At 50.3% G+C, this 19,358-nt stretch overlaps 7 protein-coding genes across 7 annotated transcripts; 6 read left to right on the top strand and 1 right to left on the bottom strand.

Annotated features, from left to right (window-relative positions):
* Positions 1-1,060: 1,060 nt before the first annotated feature.
* Positions 1,061-2,807, top strand: ACHE_41058A (SH3 domain protein; the record flags this gene model as incomplete). Its single annotated transcript, XM_043279326.1, has 4 exons — positions 1,061-1,155; positions 1,208-1,291; positions 1,351-1,513; positions 1,569-2,807. The coding sequence occupies 4 exons, from the start codon at positions 1,061-1,063 to the stop codon at positions 2,805-2,807; spliced, it is 1,581 nt and encodes a 526-aa protein (XP_043137016.1).
* A 751-nt stretch (positions 2,808-3,558) lies between these two features.
* ACHE_41057A (glutathione S-transferase family protein) lies at positions 3,559-4,371 on the top strand (the record flags this gene model as incomplete). Its single annotated transcript, XM_043279325.1, has 3 exons — positions 3,559-3,711; positions 3,767-4,105; positions 4,159-4,371. The coding sequence occupies 3 exons, from the start codon at positions 3,559-3,561 to the stop codon at positions 4,369-4,371; spliced, it is 705 nt and encodes a 234-aa protein (XP_043137015.1).
* A 756-nt stretch (positions 4,372-5,127) lies between these two features.
* ACHE_41056A (actin-binding ADF family protein) lies at positions 5,128-5,929 on the top strand (the record flags this gene model as incomplete). The annotated part of the gene is made up of 4 exons (XM_043279324.1): positions 5,128-5,133; positions 5,326-5,594; positions 5,676-5,724; positions 5,780-5,929. The coding sequence occupies 4 exons, from the start codon at positions 5,128-5,130 to the stop codon at positions 5,927-5,929; spliced, it is 474 nt and encodes a 157-aa protein (XP_043137014.1).
* An 801-nt stretch (positions 5,930-6,730) lies between these two features.
* On the top strand, positions 6,731-7,463 carry COX5A (cytochrome c oxidase subunit IV family protein; the record flags this gene model as incomplete). Its single annotated transcript, XM_043279323.1, has 3 exons — positions 6,731-7,040; positions 7,130-7,323; positions 7,374-7,463. The coding sequence occupies 3 exons, from the start codon at positions 6,731-6,733 to the stop codon at positions 7,461-7,463; spliced, it is 594 nt and encodes a 197-aa protein (XP_043137013.1).
* A 1,325-nt stretch (positions 7,464-8,788) lies between these two features.
* ATP2 (F1F0 ATP synthase subunit beta) lies at positions 8,789-10,890 on the top strand (the record flags this gene model as incomplete). The annotated part of the gene is made up of 7 exons (XM_043279322.1): positions 8,789-8,799; positions 8,884-9,041; positions 9,252-9,337; positions 9,391-9,433; positions 9,538-9,854; positions 9,905-10,754; positions 10,811-10,890. The coding sequence occupies 7 exons, from the start codon at positions 8,789-8,791 to the stop codon at positions 10,888-10,890; spliced, it is 1,545 nt and encodes a 514-aa protein (XP_043137012.1).
* A 1,184-nt stretch (positions 10,891-12,074) lies between these two features.
* Positions 12,075-14,162, top strand: URA7 (putative CTP synthase; the record flags this gene model as incomplete). Its single annotated transcript, XM_043279321.1, has 6 exons — positions 12,075-12,099; positions 12,184-12,310; positions 12,375-12,383; positions 12,448-12,719; positions 12,774-12,911; positions 12,961-14,162. 6 exons carry the CDS (start codon positions 12,075-12,077, stop codon positions 14,160-14,162), a joined length of 1,773 nt encoding a protein of 590 aa, XP_043137011.1.
* Positions 14,163-16,170: 2,008 nt separating this feature from the next.
* On the bottom strand, positions 16,171-18,689 carry ACHE_41052S (alpha-1,2-mannosidase family protein; the record flags this gene model as incomplete). Its single annotated transcript, XM_043279319.1, has 5 exons — positions 16,171-16,630; positions 16,686-17,455; positions 17,508-17,941; positions 17,990-18,537; positions 18,601-18,689. The coding sequence occupies 5 exons, from the start codon at positions 18,687-18,689 to the stop codon at positions 16,171-16,173; spliced, it is 2,301 nt and encodes a 766-aa protein (XP_043137010.1).
* Positions 18,690-19,358: the final 669 nt, after the last annotated feature.

The raw sequence follows: 19,358 nt of genomic DNA, 5'->3' as shown, positions 1-19,358 counted from the left end.
GATGCGTATGTGCGTAGTCCCGTATGTTTTCTGTCCTCCAACTGCAGCTGCCGTGCCAGATCACTGATTCATCATGTTTAGTCGCCAGCCTCGCGTTCCTGCATATGTTCCTGGCCTTTGACCTGCTGTTTACTGACTCGCGGGACTGCTTTATTCTTGCTCTCTGCAGCATCCGGAACAACCCCTCCAACCACTCTTACCAAATAATGAGTGGCCCCGTCGATCGAACCTCTGTTCAGCAATTGGTGGATCTCCCACAACCTTACCAAGGGCCGGCGGGTGTTTAATTATGATTAGCCGCTCGTTTAGCTCCATTTCCCCTTTGTGATTCTTTTGTTCGGTGAACAAAATTTCCCTATTCTCCCTGCATCTTTGGGGAGGATTGTCTCTGCATTGAATCAGTCTCTCGATGGTTTCTTTGCTAGTCCTGGTCTACACTGTGTAATTATAGACACACGGACTGCAGAGTAACCTGTGTGGTGCGTTGGTCGGTCTAAGATATACAAACCACACCAGGCCCCCGTGACTTCCTCGTGGATGCTTTTGGTTTAGACCAGACGAAATCAAGTTACCGCCATCGTCTCTCACTTCATCGGTCGTTTCTTTTTTCTCCTTCTTTAATTCCTTCCAAATCCTCTTTTCCTTTCCTTTTCAGGGCATTAGTCGTCTTTCCCCCATTCTCTGAACGGCCTCTTTTCAGGCCCTTTTCTAGCCACTCCCTATTCTCTCACTCTTTTTTCTCTCCGCGGTTCTTGCTCGGCCGTGGGGAACCAGCCGCTCGTTTACCCTCCAATTCTTTTCGCTCCAGACTTCCTGCTTTCTTTGGACCTGATCCGGGATCAACACGCGTTTATACCGACCGGATTGCGATTATCGCCCTCAAGACCGTGAATTGTATCGAAGCGAACAAGACCATGAAGATTCCTTTCTCGCCATTGTTTCGATAGTTAATCACCAATTCCTGCCTTGGCGCAATTGACCGTCGACGTTTCATAACCGGATTACTTCCATCGTTCTCTACGACCGTCGTGTGACAGCAATTTTCAATCCGGTCTCAACCATGTCCGGCTCTTGTATCTCCCTGTCAGGGTCGACGCTATGTCCCGCCTTCAATGCCTCTTCGATATCGACAAGTTCCAGTCTTTACCCCGACTTGTGTGTTCACCCGTTCAGACTGGTTTCATGCTCTCCTGGCTGACTGCAATAGTCCCTTTATGCGAAATGTCTCGAGTCTCACGGACTTTGACGATGCCCTGAGCAACTACATCAATGGAACCTATACCAAGTCAAAGTACGTTTGATTTAGCAGTGACCAGGAGAATGTTTAACTAAACCATGGTCTTTGACTAGATATGAGAACTACCTGGGCTGCCAGGGAGCCAATCTCACCGACACCAATGACTACTACGCCCGCTACACAACTAGTGCAATTTGCAACGGGTTGGTCCAAAGTTCAAAGGATGATTGCAACCTCTCCGATGATCAGTCGAAACCACTTTGCGCAGACACTTGTGTTCGTCTTACCCTGCAAACCCGCGGATTAACATATGTACTAACAACTGCGACAGGCATTGATGGCGACGAGCGAGCAGGAAATCGTGGCCAACTCCGACTTGTGCCCCGAATTAAGCGACGATTATATGAGCCAGATCCGTTCCGACTTCACCGTGTGCGCTCTGCCGGCCGACTCGTTGACCGGTACCTGTATATCAGGAGCCGACAATGAACCCGATGAGTGCGGATATGGACCAAATGTGATGGGCTTGTGTGGTTATTGCGCGGGGAGCTCTGCCAATTCAACCGATTCTTGCTGTACGAACGCCAATGCTGCGAGCCGGTGCAAGGACGTCACCGTGCCAACCACGACCGCATCTTTGCCACCTCTTATGCCGTCCTCTTCATCTAATTCGACTGGAAACGATGCTAGCCCCCATCATGGTCTTTCAGGAGGCCAGATCGCGGGTGCTGTCGTTGGATCTGTTGCTGGATTTGCGACACTGGTCGCCCTGATTGTACTTGCCCTGCTATGTCTGCGGCGCAGGCGCCGCGCGGAGAGCGATACTGCTTTGAATCAGCCGAACCCGCAAAGGAAAGGCTTTGCGCCGATGCAGAATCCTTCGGACAACCCGGGAATGGTAATGATACCTGGTGGCCGGGTGGCCAGGATGTCTGCCCTGCGAGAAATGCCGAGTTTGACCTCTAGACGCTCCCGTCGCAACTTTTTCGGTGGCAGCAGCAAGTACACTACTGAGCCCTCTGAATCAGAAGCACCGAGCGCGAGTCCCGGAAGGATGTCAAGACAGATCCCCCCCGTGACCGGCAAGCGACTTGGCTCACTCACGAGCAGCTCGTTTTTGGCTGCTACAAGTAGCGACACGTCTCCTCGCTCAGGAACGAAAGTCTCTTCCCCTGAAGGGCTATCGAGCCAATCTGAACAGATGTCGTCCTTCCAGGATTATTACTCGCAGGATAATATCCACCCCGGTGATCGGGTCGCTGTTCTCTGGGCGTATCAGCCACGCGCAGGCGATGAGTTCTCACTGGATCGCGGAGAGATGCTGAAAATAATCGGCATTTGGGATGATGGCTGGGCAACTGGCGTACGTCTTTCAGAAAGTGCTGAAAACTATGATTTCAAGCATCGTGAACAGCGCGATAGTGGGGTGTCGCAGGGCTCGCACCTGATGCCCTCACCAGCCCCAACAGGGGATATCAAGGCGTTCCCACTGGTTTGCGTCTGTCTTCCACAACACTGGAAGAAGATTATCGATGGTGCTAGTGAGGCAGATGGTGAGGTTTCTCCATGATTATCTGCTCAACACGATTTGCACTTTACGTTCAAACCTACCTCCCCGTCCGTCCTTTACTCGGCCAGGGAGCCTGCAGACTTCTTCACCACTTGTCCGTGACCAAAAGTTTTCATCGCCGTTCACCTTCCTTTTGCGTGATACCGTATTGAGCGTCAATTCAGTTGTGATTTTCACTTCCATTCCGTCCTTACGAGTTGTCTGCAGCGATTCCCTCCATGCATGTCAAGGCTGCTATAGCCGTATAACCTGTGCAGGCTGTTTCTCAAGAAGATTATGTGATGAGAAACCTGGGATGCTTGTGAGACGACTTATGCTTTCACTTTTTCTATCATATACCCCACCTTACGGCAATGATTTTCCTGTTCCTTAACTAGATATCCTTTTCTTTTTTTACCTCAATTGTGTCTGTTTTAATGTGGAATTCTGATGGCTTACTTTCTGTTCTTAGAATACCTATTAACCTGTGTACATACTTAGACCTAAATCAGATATCGGTGATACTGTTACTAGTCCTCGGAGTTGGATACTGTTTCTGTAGAACCCGGATTGTTACCCGGCTGCGGGGGAACCAAATCTTTACTAATCCAGCCAGGTGCCCCTCACAAAAAGGAACCAGGAACACAAGTCGTTAGTCTTGTGTGAGATCACCTCATCGAGAGGTTATATATTTTGTGAATAAGCCTTTTCATTCCTCACACTTAACACTACTTGGATATCCATCAAACACAGCAAGTGAACGACTCCAACAATGGTTTCTCCGAAGATCATCCTCTACACCTACCACGGCTGCCCCTATGCGCACCGTGCCCATATAGCCCTGAAGGAGACAGGCCTTGACTACGAAGAGGTCATTGTCGACATCAAGAAGCCTCGTGAGCCTTGGTATCTCGAGATCAACCCGGTACGTCACCTCAGCCTACATCTCTGAGCAGCATCTCTAACCTTGAACCCAACAGCGCGGCCTCGTGCCTGCCATTTCCTACAACGGCGAGATCCTCATAGAATCGGCTATCGTCGCACAGTTCATCGCTGATGCTCACCCCTCTCACCTCCTCCCCCCGTCCGGCCCCGCAGAGAACGCCCTCTACCGCGCGCGGGTGAGCCTCTTCGCCGACGCTTTCAGTAGCAAGGTTATGCCGAATGTGATGGCTGGTGTTAGAGCTGCTTCGCAGGAGGAGCGTGAGGCCGCTGGTGATGCGTTGGTTGAGGCTGTGGCTAAGGAGATTGAGCCGTTGTTGAGCAATGAAGGCAAGGGACCGTTCTTTGGTGGGAGTGAGAAGTTGACGTTTGCTGAGGTGGGTTTCTTTCCCTTTTGCCTGTATATGTGCTTGTATGCTGACAGGTGCAGGTCCTCACCGGTTCATTCCTCCTCCGGATCTTGGCTTTCACGAAGCCGGAACATAATCTGAATAGCACCAGAGTCCCAGGCCTACTGAAGGAAAAGGCACCCAAATTCTTGCGCTGGGCGGAGGCTACTGTCGCTCAAGAGAGCGTCAACTATATCTGGAATGAGCAGGCTGTGGTGGAACACACCAGGGCCAAGTTTGCGCATAAGCCGTGATTTAGTAACACGGAAGAACATAATAATAGGAATTGATATAGGGCCCTATCCCTGTTTTCAATTAATGACCGCAGCCTGACGTGATGCTCGGGTTGCCGCGTGTTAGGGACAGCCGAGTCCCATGGTTAGAGCCCGTTGATGACAACAACGCAAGGAACTCATGACAGCGGCCGGATGTTTTATGTCTGCGAGGAATGCTGGCCACGTGTGCAGCGCAGTACATTTCTTATCTTAGTCGTAATCATCTACTGAAGATCGCATACTCCGTACATAGATATCCTATACATAAGCCACCAATACAAGTGAAGAACTGCTACGGTCAGGGGACTCGTGTCGGCATAGTCACGTGCAGCATCTCCCCACCATCACCGCATCCAAAGCCGCAAAGCACAACAACCAAAGCCCCTCTATCTCTCCTCCATCTCCCTCTCTCACTTTCACCTTTCCACTTGTCCAGGAAGAAGATTTGCGAGCTGTGAGTTATCTTAATTCCCCATTACTACGACCCTCAGTTGTTGCCTGTATTATGTTCTGGATTCAGGCTCTATGTTTAATGTCCCCAGACGAAAAGGGGAAATGTATTGGTGGCCACTTGACTGACTGGCGGATCCATATCGCGTGGACATTTCAGCGCAGGTTATCGCTTCCTATTCTCCTATTAGAATACCTTTCGCCTTCTTCACTTTCCGCCAGGTTTATATTTTCGGTTTCTTTTTTTCTTGTTTCAAATCGAGATTCACATTACAAGTAGCAACCATGTCGGTACGTTCAGCCCAGTTCTGCCTTTCCCCTTTTCCTGCTGATTGTGGGGCGTATGCACTTGGGTCTTCAATTTGCTAACATTTCGTTTTGATTGCCAGCTCGCATCTGGGTACGTTTTGAGAAACCCCTTCACGTCCTCGCCGCCTGCCATGCTGTCATACCAGTCCGAACGTGTCATTTGCTGATAAGAAGTCCGCGACCAGTGTTTCCGTCGGTGACGATGTCGTGAGTGCGTTCAACGAGTTCCGCACGAGCGCAAACTCCAAGGGGGACAGAATCAAGTTTGTGATCTTCAAGATCTCTGACGACAAGAAGAACGTTGTCGTCGACGAGGCCTCGAAGGAAACCGACTATGAGGTCTTCCGCAACAAGCTCGCGGACGCCCAGGATGACAAGGGCAAACCCGCTCCTCGCTACGCTGTTTACGATGTTGACTACGAGATCCCCAATGAAGGCAAAAGGTATGACAACGCTCTAGTTGGATGGGGGAAAGGATAACCATGACGAAAAGAGGAAAACTGACACGTTGCTTTTCCTTGTAGATCCAAGATTGTCTTTATCGCTTGGGTGCCCGACGATGCTCCTACCTTGGTAAGTTTTCTGTGGATCGTTGCTCAAGAAGGTCTTTCGGCTAATATTGTGACAGTGGCGCATGGTCTACGCCAGTACCAAGGAGGATTTGAAGAGGGCGCTTAAAATCACCAGCGAGATCCACGCCGACGACAAGTCCGACATTGAGTGGAAGACTGTTCTTGCTGATGCAAGCAATAAGAAAGCTGCTGAGTTGCAAAACTAATGGTATCGGCTGGGTCCGGACCATGTTGGCGCGTTAGAGCAGACTTAGATGATTGCACAGCACCGCTCCGTCGCCGTGTTTCGTTTATTTTCTCTTCTTCGGAGTAATTCAGTTCGCAATGAGATCCCCGTTTGCTCTGCATACACGTTAGCTTTCAATATGAGATTGTAACGACTTGCATTGTTTCCGCTAGATGGCTGTATTTTTTTGCATCGTAGATACACCTGGTGAAGTCAATGAAAGGGGCATCTGCCAATCTTGTGATTCTTTTCTCTTTTATGTGCAGGATACAATTCTCTAGAGTAAAAGGAAGGGTAGTTGTTTCAGTCAGGGTAGCTATCTATCGTATGATAGCCGGAGAGAACCGGATCCCTGCGGGCATGGTTGGTTTTGGCTTTGAACACTGGTAGCAGCACAGCAGGTGTATACCAATTGAGGCTGCCATTTAATGGAGTTTTATAGCAGATAAACAGTAGCATTGACATGTCTAAATAATCCATATACTACCAACACTGGCATCTGGTGGCATATGCAAACCCCGACGGGTCGGGTGGAAGGCCGCGGGCCAATAAAAACGCCGCCAAAAACGGGACTAAGCTCACCGTCCGCCTTTCGAAACCTCAAACCACAGTCGACCGTCTGCTCCTCGCCTTTCCCCCCCCCATCGTGAAGCCCCTCTTACGCTTTTATTCGGAGACTTTATACACCCTCCGGGGAAGGTTGATATTTATTGGCCTCTGGAGAGCCATTCTACTCATTTTCTGCAATTGACTTTGTGCGCTCCCTTTTCCCGCACACACAATGTTCCTTCAATCCGTCACTCGGGCCGCTGCTCGCAGCTCGGCCATGCCCACCACTGCCATTCGTTCCTACCGCGCCGTCCCCAGCCCAATGGCCTGCCTGAACGTCCGTTCCCAGCCTATGCAGAAGGCCATCGCCCCTCAGCAGACCCGCGCTTCGTCCGAGCATGCCATTGCGAACCCTACCCTCTCCGGCATCGAGAAGCGCTGGGAAGCCATGCCTCCCCAGGAGCAGGCCGACCTGTGGATGCAGCTGCGTGACCGTATGAAGGTGGACTGGCACCAGATGACCGTGCAGGAGAAGAAGGCTGGTATGTAATCCTGGTATCTGGAGAATTTTTTTTTTCTTTCTCTTTTTACCCTTGGTGGGCGTTGGTGCTGATGAGAGTGATATGGATAGCCTACTGGATTGCCTTCGGTCCTCACGGCCCCCGTGCCCAGGCCCCCAAGGGCGAGGGTGTCAAGATCTTCTTCAAGGTCGCTCAGCTCGTTGCGGCTTCTTGTGCTCTCTTCTACGTTATCCACCTGTTCGGCAAGCCCCTGCCCCGGACGATGACCAAGGAGTACCAGGAGGCCTCCAACGAATACGCCAGGGTATGAATCCTCTTACACCCCATGGCTGGGACAATGCTAACAACCAACAGCAAGAGCGTATCAACCCCATCCACGGTATCAGCAAAGAGGGATACGAGGGCAAGGGCTTCGTCCAGAGCCCCCCAGCTGAGAAGGAGTAAACTGGAGGGACATGAGAATGAGGAACAAGTGCTACGATTGTCCGATGACATGTTGGACGAGCAGTTTTCATCTCTTCTGGCCGTATATCCCGTCGCATTGTCATACGCAACAACAACAACAACAACAAAAGACCCTCGTTGCTGGAGTGGTATTTTTTCTTTCCCGTCACAAGCAACTCGAAAATTTGTGTATCCCGTACTGTGCAATAATCGTTTATATTTCTTTTGTAGCCATAGGGCATTGCATTATGTTTCTGATATACGGAGTATTTTGGAAGCTGGTCGTAGTGTGGCTTGGAGCTAGACTGTAGAGAGTAATTGCCCTGTGCACTGCGTCATAGCTTATCCTCGGTTCAATTCTGCAGATATCAATCCTTCCTAGTTCTGTTCCTAGATAGTCTGGAGTACCTTGGAGTGCAGTACCCGGGGAGGAATTGAGAGCCGGATGTGGAGGGAATAACCACACAACAAACGAAGAAATAAATTGTGCTAGGAATTGACGAGTCTGTAGATGCCCTATAAAGTAGTATGTATACCATCGCTCTAATAAGCATGACATTAACAAGTACAGACCAGCAATGGCAGTACAGGTACAGACTGTATTACAAGCGAGCTCCGGTACAGAGCTTCATCACTATGGCGATATACAATACAGTCGGTGACAAGTTGCGGAACACACGTCAGAGATTTCCGAGCGTTCGTCCGAGCAGCCAACAGCCAGCAATACAGGTGAGTATACATAGCTATGTATGCTAATTTGTATTTTATTTTGTGTTTGGTCTATGTGGTAATGTTTCAATTGAGGTTATATTTTGGAATTGATTGATACTGACAATGCTGTCCGGATATATGTACTGCTAGTGGTAGCTGCAGAGTGGCATGGTGGGAGAGAGCTCCGATACTCGGTGGTATGACGGTATTGTATTTTTACATTCCCTGCATCCGGATTGTGCGTTTTAGCCGGCGTCCACAGCCTCTATGTTCACAACAGTACTTGATATGATAGAGAAAAGAGAATAAGAGAAGATAATCACCTATTCTATATGCTAGAATAAACAATTACATACTCCTAATAACTTGTATTAGTATATAAAAGAGTTAGAGTAGAGCTGGTATGCTTCGCGTCGGTACATCACGGGATCGTCGGCAAAACCGCCCCGGAAAGGCTAAGGGCCACACCGTGTGCCCGTCTCTCTCTCTCTCGTTCCCTCTCACTCTGGCCAACCTCACTCTTTTCCTTTTTCTCTCTTCTCCTCCTCCCCCCCATCTCCTCCCCTTGACCTTCTCATCCCCATCTTTTTTATACCCTCTTAAACACCGTCATCATGTTCAAGAGGTAAGTTAATGCCATTGTCTTTTTTTTCTTTTTCCTTTTACCCCCCCTTCTATATTGTTTTGTCTCGCTCACACAAATTTCTAGTGGTCTCGCCCGGACCTTCGGGAGGGCTGCTTTTGCCCGTCCGGCCCCCGTCGCTCGCCGCGCTCTCCAGCCTCGCTTCCCCTCTCTCGCCAGATTCGCCAGCACTGAGGCCACCCAGGCTGGAAAGATTCACCAGGTCATTGGTGCCGTCGTCGACGGTATGTTGCTGGCCCTTGTGTTACCGCCTTGCCTTGTTTTTTTGCCGACGGCTCGACGGGTGTGGGAATTGGGATGGATGGACCGCGCAAAAAATCTTTTCTGGCTACAACAATCCATCAATTACAACCACCACCATTCCAATTCTCGACTCCCGAATGAGATTTTGAATATCTTGGTTGTTTTTTTGGTCGAGTTCTGACGTATTGCAGTGAAATTCGAGGGTGAGAAGCTCCCTGCCATTCTCAACGCCATTGAGACCGAGAACAATGGTCAGAAGCTTGTCCTTGAGGTTGCTGTATGTATAACCATCACTACATTCGAATTCTTGTCAGCTGCTAACGGTACCAGCAACACATGGGTGAGAATGTCGTCCGTACTATTGCTATGGATGGTAAGCTTCCTTTGTCCCGGTTACCCAATCGGGTTGTCTGCTCCCTTCCCATCTGGGGTTTGACAATTCGACATCCCAATTGAATCGAAACTCACCCGTCTCAGGTACCGAGGGTCTCGTCCGTGGTGCTGCCGCCCGCGACACCGGTGCTCCCATCACCATCCCCGTCGGCCCTGGTACTCTCGGCCGTATCGTCAACGTCACTGGTGACCCCATTGACGAGCGTGGTCCCGTCAAGGCCACCACCCACCTCCCCATCCACGCTGAGCCCCCGGCGTTCACCGAGCAGTCCACTGAGGCTGAGGTTCTCGTCACTGGTATCAAGGTTGTCGACCTGCTTGCCCCCTACGCCCGTGGTGGTAAGATTGGTCTCTTCGGTGGTGCCGGTGTCGGTAAGACCGTCTTCATTCAGGAGTTGATTGTATGTTTTTTTCCCTCCCCTTTCGATGTGCTTCGATCTAACAAAAACAGAACAACATTGCCAAGGCTCACGGTGGTTACTCCGTCTTCTGTGGTGTCGGTGAGCGTACCCGTGAGGGTAACGACTTGTACCACGAAATGCAGGAGACTGGTGTCATTCAGCTCGAGGGTGACTCCAAGGTGTCCCTTGTGTTCGGTCAGATGAACGAGCCCCCAGGTGCCCGTGCCCGTGTCGCCCTTACCGGTCTTACCATCGCCGAGTACTTCCGTGACATCGAGGGTCAGGACGTGCTGCTCTTCATTGACAACATTTTCCGTTTCACCCAGGCCGGTTCTGAGGTGTCTGCCCTTCTGGGTCGTATCCCCTCTGCCGTCGGTTACCAGCCCACCCTGGCCATTGACATGGGTATTATGCAAGAGCGTATTACCACCACCACCAAGGGCTCTATCACCTCCGTCCAGGCCGTCTACGTGCCCGCTGATGACTTGACTGACCCTGCCCCCGCTACCACCTTCGCTCACTTGGACGCCACTACTGTCTTGTCCCGTGGTATCTCCGAATTGGGTATCTACCCCGCTGTCGACCCTCTTGACTCCAAGTCGCGTATGCTTGACACCCGTATCGTCGGTGAGGAGCACTACAACACCGCCTCGCGTGTCCAGCAGATGCTCCAGGAGTACAAGTCGCTCCAGGATATCATTGCCATTCTGGGTATGGACGAACTTTCCGAGGCCGACAAGCTCACCGTCGAGCGTGCCCGTAAGCTCCAGCGTTTCCTGAGCCAGCCCTTCACTGTCGCCCAGGTTTTCACTGGTATTGAGGGTAAGCTCGTCGACCTGAAGGACACCATTGCCTCTTTCAAGGCCATCATCAACGGCGAGGGTGACGACCTTCCTGAGGGTAAGCTTTCCCCCCCCCCGTTTCTTTACTGTCTGGGATTATGCTAACTTTACTAGGTGCTTTCTACATGGTTGGTGACTTCGCGTCGGCCCGCGCCAAGGGTGAGAAGATCCTGGCTGAGCTTGAGGGCCAGTAAATGTAATATTGTTGTGTTTTGAGCGCCCCTTTCTTTTTTTATTTAGACATGGACTTTCTTTCCATGTTCCGTTTTCTTTTGATGGATGTACAGTATTCGATCTAAGAGAAAAAGGGATTTGAAAGAAAGCTGTTCCGAAGAACCAAAAAAGAAGGAAAAAAGAAAGGAGCAACACGTTATGCCCCCGTCCCCCAACCAACCAAATCCTCTTATTGTAAGCCTGGATGGAAGTTCTCCAAGCTTGTGTTCTATTATGTGTTCGGATGTAAGTAACCTAAAATGACCACAGTCAGCCTATGATACCCTCTGGGCTGGGACAATTGTATTATTTCTTTTGTTGTTATTTCATTACTTTAGTAGTCAATGCAATGTACTAGTAGGTTATGTGATTGTTCCTGTATCTTTTTAAGGAGGATTGCTATAGCTGTTCCTTGAGGCTCACTCAATGGGCGAATGCTGGTATTCTGTAGACTTCATTTCTTAATGAACCCAATAAGGGCATATTGCTCCAATTGGCTTTCTACTTATACGCTACTCTAGATTACTCCGTCCTACAGGTTCTATATCCACTTGTTGACCTACAAGAACTTGTCTCTACTGCACTAGCAGGTCAAGCCAGGCCCGGGATCCGAATGGGAATCCTTCGGGTTGTTCTGTATAGGCACAGATCCTTTGCAGTCTCCAACACCGATGTCTTCGAAACAGGTCATACGGATTCAATTGGGTCTCGGCCTATCGTATCATCTATTCATCCTTGGAGAATATGGTGTCGATACAAGCACTGAGATAAAGAAACGCGAGTGATCCTGGACTTGCGCCCACCAGTCACCCCCGCCATGAATCCGACTCAACCCCGCTAAATAACCCCGCCGCGCAATAATAAGTATATTACCAACCATCCAGTCACATCCCCTCAACGCATTTGCATGCATAATGGCCAATTCATCGCGCAGTATCTCTGGTACATACTACTTGTAGTCAATGAAGTCGGTGAGCGGCAGCCAACGGCAGAAAAGAGGGGCGCCAGATTCTGCCACTCGACCGCCCACCACATGCGGAAATCTTAATTTTTTTTTCGAGTAGAAGCCCTTCGTGTTGGTCCCTCTTTTTTTCTTCCCTCCCCCCTTCTTCCCTGGCAATTGCCAGCCAGGGAATTTGGGCTTGTTTGTGAATATTCAGTCAAGATGAAGTATATTCTTGTTTCGGGAGGTGAGTTTTTTTTTCTTTTTTTTGCCTATCTCCCCTTTGCGTTGAGAATTGTGTGGGCGAGGACGAGTACTGATCTTTGTTCAGGTGTTATCTCCGGCGTGGGAAAGGGCATTATTGCCTCGAGCTGTGGTCTTTTGTTGAAGACTTTGGGTCTTACTGTGTCGAGTATCAAGGTCGATCCTTATCTGAACATCGATGCCGGTCTTATGTCGTATGTCCATGTGCCATTCAATTCAATTGCAAGTCGAGTCCTGTGCTGATCATTTCATCTTTAGGCCGATCGAGTTCGTATCCCAGCCCATTCGAATACTGTACCATACCCAGGAAAACGAAGTTAACACAATAAAGGCACGGTGAAGTCTACGTCCTCGACGACGGCGGCGAAGTTGACCTAGATCTCGGAAACTATGAGCGTTACCTCAATATCACCCTCTCACGCGACCAGAACGTCACCACCGGCAAGATCTATCAGCACGTTATTGAGCGTGAGCGTCGCGGTGACTATCTTGGAAAGACTGTTCAGATTGTGCCGCACTTGACGGACGCTATTCAAGATTGGATTGAGCGTGTCGCGCGGATTCCAGTGGATAACTCGGGTCGGGAGCCCGATGTTTGTATTGGTGAGTGTTCTGGTATATCACCTGTGTAGATGGCATAATCGCTAATTGCTGTAGTTGAGCTGGGTGGCACGGTTGGTGATATTGAGAGTGCTCCGTTTATTGAGGCCATGAGCCAGCTTCAGCGACGCGCTGGACAGCACAATTTCCTTCAGATTCACGTCAGCTATACACCGCTGATTGGTTCAGAGCAGAGTATGTCACTTGGACATGGGTTTTGCAGGGCACGAGCTAATGAATGCAGAGACGAAGCCGACGCAAAGGGCTATCAGCGATGTCCGCAGTGCTGGTCTTCGGCCTGACCTGATTGCCTGCCGTTGCGAGACTCCTCTTGCTGAGAGCACTATTCAGAAGATCGCCAACTCATGCCAGGTCGAGCGGGATCAGGTTGTTGGTGTGCACAACGTTTCGACCACCTACATGGTTCCCATCCTTCTTGAAAGCCAAGGGTTCCTCAATACCCTCAGTCGCATCCTCGAAGTTCACACTATTCCCAAACACCCCAAGCTTGTGGACTACGGCAAGGCCATCTGGCAGGACTGGCAGGGGCTTGCTACAAGCCAGGACCAGATCCTTGGAACAGTAACGATTGCCCTTGTCGGCAAGTACACCAGCCTCCACGACTCCTATCTCAGTGTTAGCAAGGCGTTGGAACATGCCGCCATGCACTGCAAGAAGAAATTGGATCTGCTCTGGATCGACGCCTCCAACCTTGAAGAGGGTACCCAGGAGACTGCCCCGGCCGAGTACTACAAGGCATGGCACGCGGTCTCCACCGCCAACGGCATTCTCGTCCCCGGTGGGTTCGGCACCCGCGGGACAGAGGGTATGATGAAGGCCGCCCGCTGGGCCCGTATGAACAACATCCCCTATCTCGGAGTCTGCCTGGGCATGCAACTCGCCGTGGTGGAATACGCCCAGAACGTCTGCGGCATGGAGAAGGCCTCCAGCGCCGAATTCGACGAAACCTGCGAGCAGCCCATCGTTGTGTACATGCCCGAAGTCGACAAGACCAAGATGGGCGCGACGATGCGTCTGGGCAAGCGCCGCACCGTCTTTCAGCCCGGCACCGAATGGTCGCGCATCCGCAAGCTGTACGGCGAGAAGAAGGACATCTGGGAGCGCCACCGCCACCGCTACGAGGTCAACCCAGAGATGGTGGAGACCTTGGAGAATGCTGGCCTGCACTTTGTTGGAAAAGACGAGACAGCCCAGCGAATGGAGATTGTCGAGCTGAAGGACCACAAGTGGTACGTCGGTGTGCAGTTCCACCCGGAGTACCTGAGCCGTGTCCTTGCGCCTAGCAAGACGTTCCTTGGTTTCTTTGCTGCTGCTGCTGGGTGTTTGGAGGGTATTACTGCTGTGTTCAAGGACCGTCATGATCTTAGCCACCAGGGCGTTGAAATTGCGCCGGCGGATGCGACGGCGGAATCTGAGTCTGCTTAGTGGATTTGAGCGTGGTTTGTATTTTGCTGTTTGATTTGTCATGATTCGGTGTTCCGGAAAAGAAAAGATGAAACATGTTTGGGATAGAGTTTTATATCATCTGCTTAGGAACGAGAATGCATCACTTCATATTAACCGCATTTCCGAGCAACTTGTGAAGCCCAGAGCTTAGCTTTAACGAGCTATGTAATCCAAATCAACACTTCCCACACCATCTCCTAGACAACCCTTCAAAAAAAAAAAAAAATAACACCACTCGTCGCTGGCATTTCCATGGCCGCCCTATGTCTGTTTCTGCTTTTGCAGCTTCATCTGCTGTAGGCTAGTGTGAGTTGTGCTTCGTGGACTTGGTGTAGTTGGTCTATGAAGTTGTGGTTGTGGTTGTGGTTGTGGTTGGGGTTGGGTGTGGGAATGAAGATGTAGTTTGGTTTGCACATTTTCTTTGCTTGTTGATTGTGATGTTGGTAGTTGTCACCTAATCATTTGGTGATGTGATGAGTGAGTGAGGTGAGGTGAGAAGGTGTTTAGTAGGCATATATCTGCTTGGATATCAGCGCACAATTCTGATATCACCACCGGCAAGGCAACCGTTCATACATAGCAAAGGACCTCTAGGAAGCGGCAGTTCGGGGATAGGATTGATATTTGCAGCTGTGCTTTTAGTTCCACGTATAATCTGAATACCAAAAAACCAATGAGAGTGCATTATTCTCCCAACCAAACTAGTACAACCCTTCCGGATCCAACCTGTTGATATCAAACCCCGTATTATACCCATTGAACAACCAATAGTAACAAAGGAAAGACAGGATAAGGGTGCCTTGTTGAAACTCCCAGAGCTAGAGCCCAACACACAATCGTGCCGAGGTCTGTTATCGGCTCTGGCCTTAATAAAGCAAACTAGCCTTCCAAACCACCCATGCGGCTTCTGCCACGGCAATGGTGATGCCGATGCTGCTTCAGTGGTAGCTTTGGAAATCGAAGTAGCAGGAGTCGCCATAGTGGCAGGTAAAGTAGTAGTAGGAGGAGCGGCCTCGGGGTATGAATGCTTAGGCGGCAAGCGTTGTCGTTCTTGGATGTGGAGGATGTTTTCGGCAGACGTAATCCAGTCCATGGCGAGGCGGTATTTTTGGTAGTTGGTAGTCGATAGCTGTGAACTGTAGATGATCCAAATGGTTGAAGGTGAGATAGAAGAGGGAGAGGGAGAGGTTCTTATGGGGTAAACGGGTTTTGAATACTCTGTCTGTGTAGTAATAGTAGGGTTGATATCTTTGTCACCGTCAAGGATGCGTGAATGTCTGGACGTCTGGGATTCTAGTCATGTCTCAGGTAGAATACCAGTAGTAAAGGAAAAGAAACCAAGAAGGCGGAATTCTATATCATCTAATTCAGGAATGAAGCTATTTGACTGACTCCTGACCAACTGTCGATATCGTGTCCCTTCGCAGCACCATCAACAATTGGTTGCACTGCCCGTTTCCAACAAGGGTTTTAAAGACCAGCCGTGCGCATCATACCACGGCAACGCTGAATTTGATGCTGCTTTGGCGTTAGTGGTAGCAGTAGAGCTTGAAGCAGTAGTAGCAGTTGAAGTGGTAGTACCAGCACTAGTGCCAGTACCAGGAGCTGAAGAAGCCCAATGGTGCGAAGCACGTTGATGTTCCTGCATACGGAGCAGGTCCTCGACGGAGGTGATCCAGTCCATGGCCATATGTTCTGTGGTGCGAGTAGAGCTATTATCTGTAGATGCGAGTGATGCTTGTTTGTTGAATGAGAGGGAATTCTGGGAAGATTTGGCCCTTGTGTCCGCGACGATAGGCAGAAATTGTCCTTGACTCTGCCCTGGTATCTGATCTTTCTGGTCATGTTATTTGCAGATGTTTGCCTGATATGATGATATCAAGTTTACGATTCCTATATCTATCTGCGAGACATAATTGACAAGTCTCTTCGGTACTCAGTACTACTACAACTTCATCTTCACTCAAAATACATACATTCAAACGCATCACGACGCCGGACTAGGCGGCACCTTCCCATCCGTCCAATTAACAGCCCTACTTCCCAACTCAAACTCCAACTTGCCACCACTTTCAAAAACATCACTCCAATCCACCCAACTCCTCCTCCACCTCTCCCCATTAACCTTCAATCCCTGCACATAAACCTTCTCCCCATCACCATCGGCATCGCCGCCCCTCGCAGTAACTTCTAACGTCTTCCCGTCCCCCAAATCAACAGCAAGAGACTCGAACCACGGCGCGTGGATCAGGAAAGTCGTCTGTCCGGTTATCGGGTACAGACCAATCATGTTCCAGAGCAGCCAGGATTGCATGGCGCCGGCGTCGGAGTTTCCGGGAAGGCCGGATTTGCCAGTTGAGTAGTGTTCTTTGGCGATGCGGCGGGAGCGGAGTGTTGAGAGGTCGGGGCGGGAGATGTAGTGATAGAGGTAGGGGATGTTGAACATTCTTCTTTATTAGCAAGAGCCAAGTGGAGGGTGTAGCATCTGGGGAAGGGACGTACGGTTCATTAGTAGGATCAAAAATCATCCCCGAGTCAGAGCCATCAGCGCCTGGCGTGAACATGGTGTCTAGTCGGTTGAGCACGGTTTGGCGTCCGCCCATTAGCTCGATCATGTGTTTCATATCGTGCACGGCGGCCCAGGTGTATGCCCATGAGCTTGCCTCATAATACGGGTCGCTCCAGTATCCGCTGTCATTGAGGGGATCCGTTTCGATAAATCCCGACGAGTTACGCGGGACCACGAACCCCTTGAACCCCAATGAAGTCTGGCCAGAGTTGAAATGATTCCGCCAGTTGCGGGATCGATTCAAGTACTTCTCCGCATCATCGCTCTTTCCCAACCCAGAAGCAACCTGGTACAGTCCAAAGTCGTTGCATGAATACTCCACCGCACGCGTAACAGCCCGACTATACTTCGGCGTGATATACCCCAACGCCTTCCAATCCGGCAACGCCCCTCTCCCTTCTTTAGTCGAGGAGTCGGGCGCCATGGAATCAACGGGTTCGTTTGCCGGCGTAACCTCCGCGTCCTTCAGCATGGCCCTGTACCCATCTTCCCAGTCTACCGCGCCACGGACACCTTTCACGTAAGCATCAGCGAGGATATTGTCTGCGTTGGAACCACCTTGTGTGCGGCCGTTGTAGTTTGACGAGCGAGCGTCGGGAAGGTAGCCTTCGTAGCGGTAGATGTCAATTAGAGAGCGGATTTGTTCTTCGTAGGCGGTTGGTTGGAGGATTTGGAGGAGAGAGGTTGTGCAGCGGAAGAGGTCCTGCCTATATCAGTACAGCCCTAATAGATCATCAAAGGAAAGGAAGATATACCCAAAAGGTAAAAATATCTTGGTAGTATGGCTCGTTAGAAGTCCAGTTGGGATTTTCGCCTGTTTGGTTCGTTGGGATCAAGTGCATGAAGTATAGCGATGTGTAGAGCAACTGCAGGCTTGTTGAATTGGTGTTTGTCGTGGTAATTTTGTTGAGCACTTTGGTGTTCCATTCGGATTTGGTGTCTTGGACGACTGTATCGAAGTTTGTTTTTGCTGGGATCTCGTCCTGGACATTGCGACAGGCTTTGGCGGTTGAGATCCAGGAGATGCCTACTCGTGAAGTCACCTCTGACTCGTTGAAAGAGAACACAGCACCAACGCGCTTCGATGTAGATGCTGACGATGCGGTCCCGCTGGGTTGCTCGGTGCTGCCATCTTTGTCTGTTCCAACGTAGGTCTTGTTGCTGGTAATCGTTGTATCGAAGTAACCACCTGATCAGTTAGCCAACATCAGCAGACATGAGAAGGAGGATGACACACAGAAGTAAATCGCCCAGTCAGGCGAAAGATTCCACCCGTTATCATAAACCCCCGAGCCCTCGTAATGCCCATCCGCAAAAACAGTGATATTCCCACCCTTATAACCCTGCCCAAGCCCCTGTCCCCGAAACGACGGCAAAACATGCGCCACATCAACCAGCACATTATTCCCCTGACTCCCCTCAGGAAAACCATATCGGTACATCCCCGCATGCGCCGAGGCCCCAAGCTCCACACTAACCCCCTCACCCGTCTTCGCCTTATAGTATCCCAACTCAGCCTGATCATCACCATCCCTTTCCACGGTCAAATTCGACAACGGATCCTTGATGGTCTTCCCCACCAGAGGCAGCTGCGCGACGGTTCCGTACTTAGGTGCCCCGCCGGTCCCCTGCTCGTGCATCATGCTGAAGCCCGAGAAGTTGCCTGTGGATAGGTAGCCGGAGTAGGCGTCGGATTTGGCGTCGTAGAGGTCCGGCCCTAGTTTGACCATGCCGAAGGGGCGGGCGACGCCGGGGAAGTTGTTGCCGCCGCTTTCGGAGCCCATGCTAATGCATGTTAGTCCTGTACTATCATGGAGACATGGGGTGGGTGTTGGGAGGAAGCCTTACAAGGGGTCCACGTGGGAAGTTAGGTCGGCTGCGGCAGCCCATGTCATTGGAAATAAGGCCAATGTAGAGATCATACTTTTGTAGGCCATGATGGGCGGCTTGTCAGGTGTCAGTCAGCTGTATGCAGTTTAAGGGGGTTCTCAGTCTTACAATAATACAGCTGCAACCCGGCCAGACAGCTCCAGATCGTTGACAAGCTGAAGACCGGATAAACTACGAAAATACCGAAAGAAATTAAAAAGCATAAATAAAAATCAACGGGGATGAGCGAAATAAGGCTAATAGATAGCGTGGAGGCGATGAGGCGGGATCAGCGAGTTTCACGCCAAAAACGAAGGATTTGAAGGATTCATAACAAACAGAACTGGATTCAATTGGACCGGATGATACTCGGATGTATATGAATATTTTGGCCCCAATGAATAAATATGAACATGCATCGCAATCTGGTGTCAACTTCGCCGGATGTTTTGGGCGTGCATCCGGAAATGCGGTGTCTATACGGAGGACACAACTGGCCTCGTATTCATGTCTATGTGGACTGACAGGGCTGAGTAGTTGGAACAAGGTGCATAGCCATCTTTGATACGGATTCTGGTTAAGATTATCAGGGGTAACTATAATTGGTTATATTTTGCATGGCTATTGTGCAAATAACCCAGAAATATATTATCGTGCCTTGTATTCCTCTATCTTTGAGGATTAATTATGATAGTACTAGAAAGGCGATCAGCATTGTAGCAATACTTAGGCTCTCG

Source organism: Aspergillus chevalieri, chromosome 4 (genome assembly GCF_016861735.1).
Source record: "Aspergillus chevalieri M1 DNA, chromosome 4, nearly complete sequence".
Classification (NCBI taxonomy): Eukaryota; Fungi; Ascomycota; class Eurotiomycetes; order Eurotiales; family Aspergillaceae; genus Aspergillus; species Aspergillus chevalieri.
Note: the sequence above shows the minus strand (reverse complement) of the source record. Positions and strands in the feature narration are given on the sequence as shown.